Below are 1,204 nucleotides of genomic sequence, written 5' to 3'. Positions count from 1 at the left end.
GGAAGGGGTTCTAACATTAGGAATTGGGGTTCTGACCCCAGGGATGGGGGGTTCTGACCCCAGGAACTGGGGTTCTGACCTCAAGGAAGGGGTTCCAACATTAGGAATTGGGGTTCTGACCTCAAGGAAGGGGTTCTGACCCCAGGGATGAGGGGTTCTAACATTAGGAACTGGGGTTCTGACCCCAGGGATGGGGGTCCTGGCCCTCCAGCAGGATGGGGACGGTGCTGCTCCCCACACTCGAGCAGGGCAGGAGCGCACATGAGCTCTTTGCTCTCCGCAGTCGATGTCAGGAGGGATTCTGCCTCCAGCCATCGTCTTCTGGCTTTTTTTTTTTTAATCCTCGGAGATAAGGAAAGATTCCAGGGTATGGATTTCTTTGCCTGTTCTCCCCCATAACTGTCAGAGGCCTTTACGCTCACCTCCTCCCCAGGGGGGAGCGGGCTCTTCTGGGCACCTGAACCCGAACCGCCCCGGCAGCTCTGCCAGGCAGGGTCACCCACGGCCCCGCCAGCTGCGACAGAGCAGAACCGGAGGCAAAACCACCTCTCAAATGTCACACTCAGCAAGGGCAACGCAGAAACAAAGCAAACAGAACCCCCCCCGGTGCTTGGTGTTTCCACTGGGGCAGGGCACACCCAAGGGTGGGACCTATCTCAACTCAATAAAACCCATTAAACATTTATCTTTACGAGAAAGAGATGCGGCAACTCCAGAACCTCGGGGCACACCGACTCCAAACCCACCCCCCCCCACCACCAAGCTTCATGTCCTGGACACGACGACCCCCCCGGCACCCACCTGATGTTGGTGCTGCGCCATGGTTCTAGGGAACCTCGGGCTGACCCACAAGGAACAGTGCTGCTGCCAGGCGTGCTGGGCTCAGCTCCCACCCATGCATCTCTCAGTGCATCCATGCACCTCTCAGTGCATCCCACCCCACCCCCCCAACCCTCCCGACCCCTCCCCGGGCCGGGCACCCACCAGAGTGCGTCCTCAGGTGCCCGGTGAGCGCGTCCCTCCTGCGGCAGGCGTAATTGCAGAAGGGACATTTGAAGGGCTTCTCTCCGGAGTGCAGCTTGATGTGACGCAGGAGGTTTCCCTTCTGGGTGAAGGAAGCCCCGCACTGGTTGCAATGGAACGGCCTCTCTCCTGCAAAACACAGCGGCGCGTGAAACACCCGCACGAAGCCGGAGACCCCCCC

At 59.9% G+C, this 1,204-nt stretch overlaps 1 protein-coding gene across 1 annotated transcript in view; it reads right to left on the bottom strand.

Annotated features, from left to right (window-relative positions):
• IKZF4 (IKAROS family zinc finger 4) overlaps positions 1–1,204 on the bottom strand; it is a 12,635-nt gene that overhangs the window by 4,688 nt on the left and 6,743 nt on the right. Inside the window, exon 4 of the mRNA XM_021379168.1 lies at positions 985–1,164. Within this exon, the coding sequence (XP_021234843.1) occupies positions 985–1,164 (180 nt within the window). The remainder of the gene's footprint in view (positions 1–984; positions 1,165–1,204) is intronic.

The sequence above is a fragment of the Numida meleagris genome, chromosome 32, assembly GCF_002078875.1.
Source record: "Numida meleagris isolate 19003 breed g44 Domestic line chromosome 32, NumMel1.0, whole genome shotgun sequence".
Classification (NCBI taxonomy): Eukaryota; Metazoa; Chordata; class Aves; order Galliformes; family Numididae; genus Numida; species Numida meleagris.
Note: the sequence above shows the minus strand (reverse complement) of the source record. Positions and strands in the feature narration are given on the sequence as shown.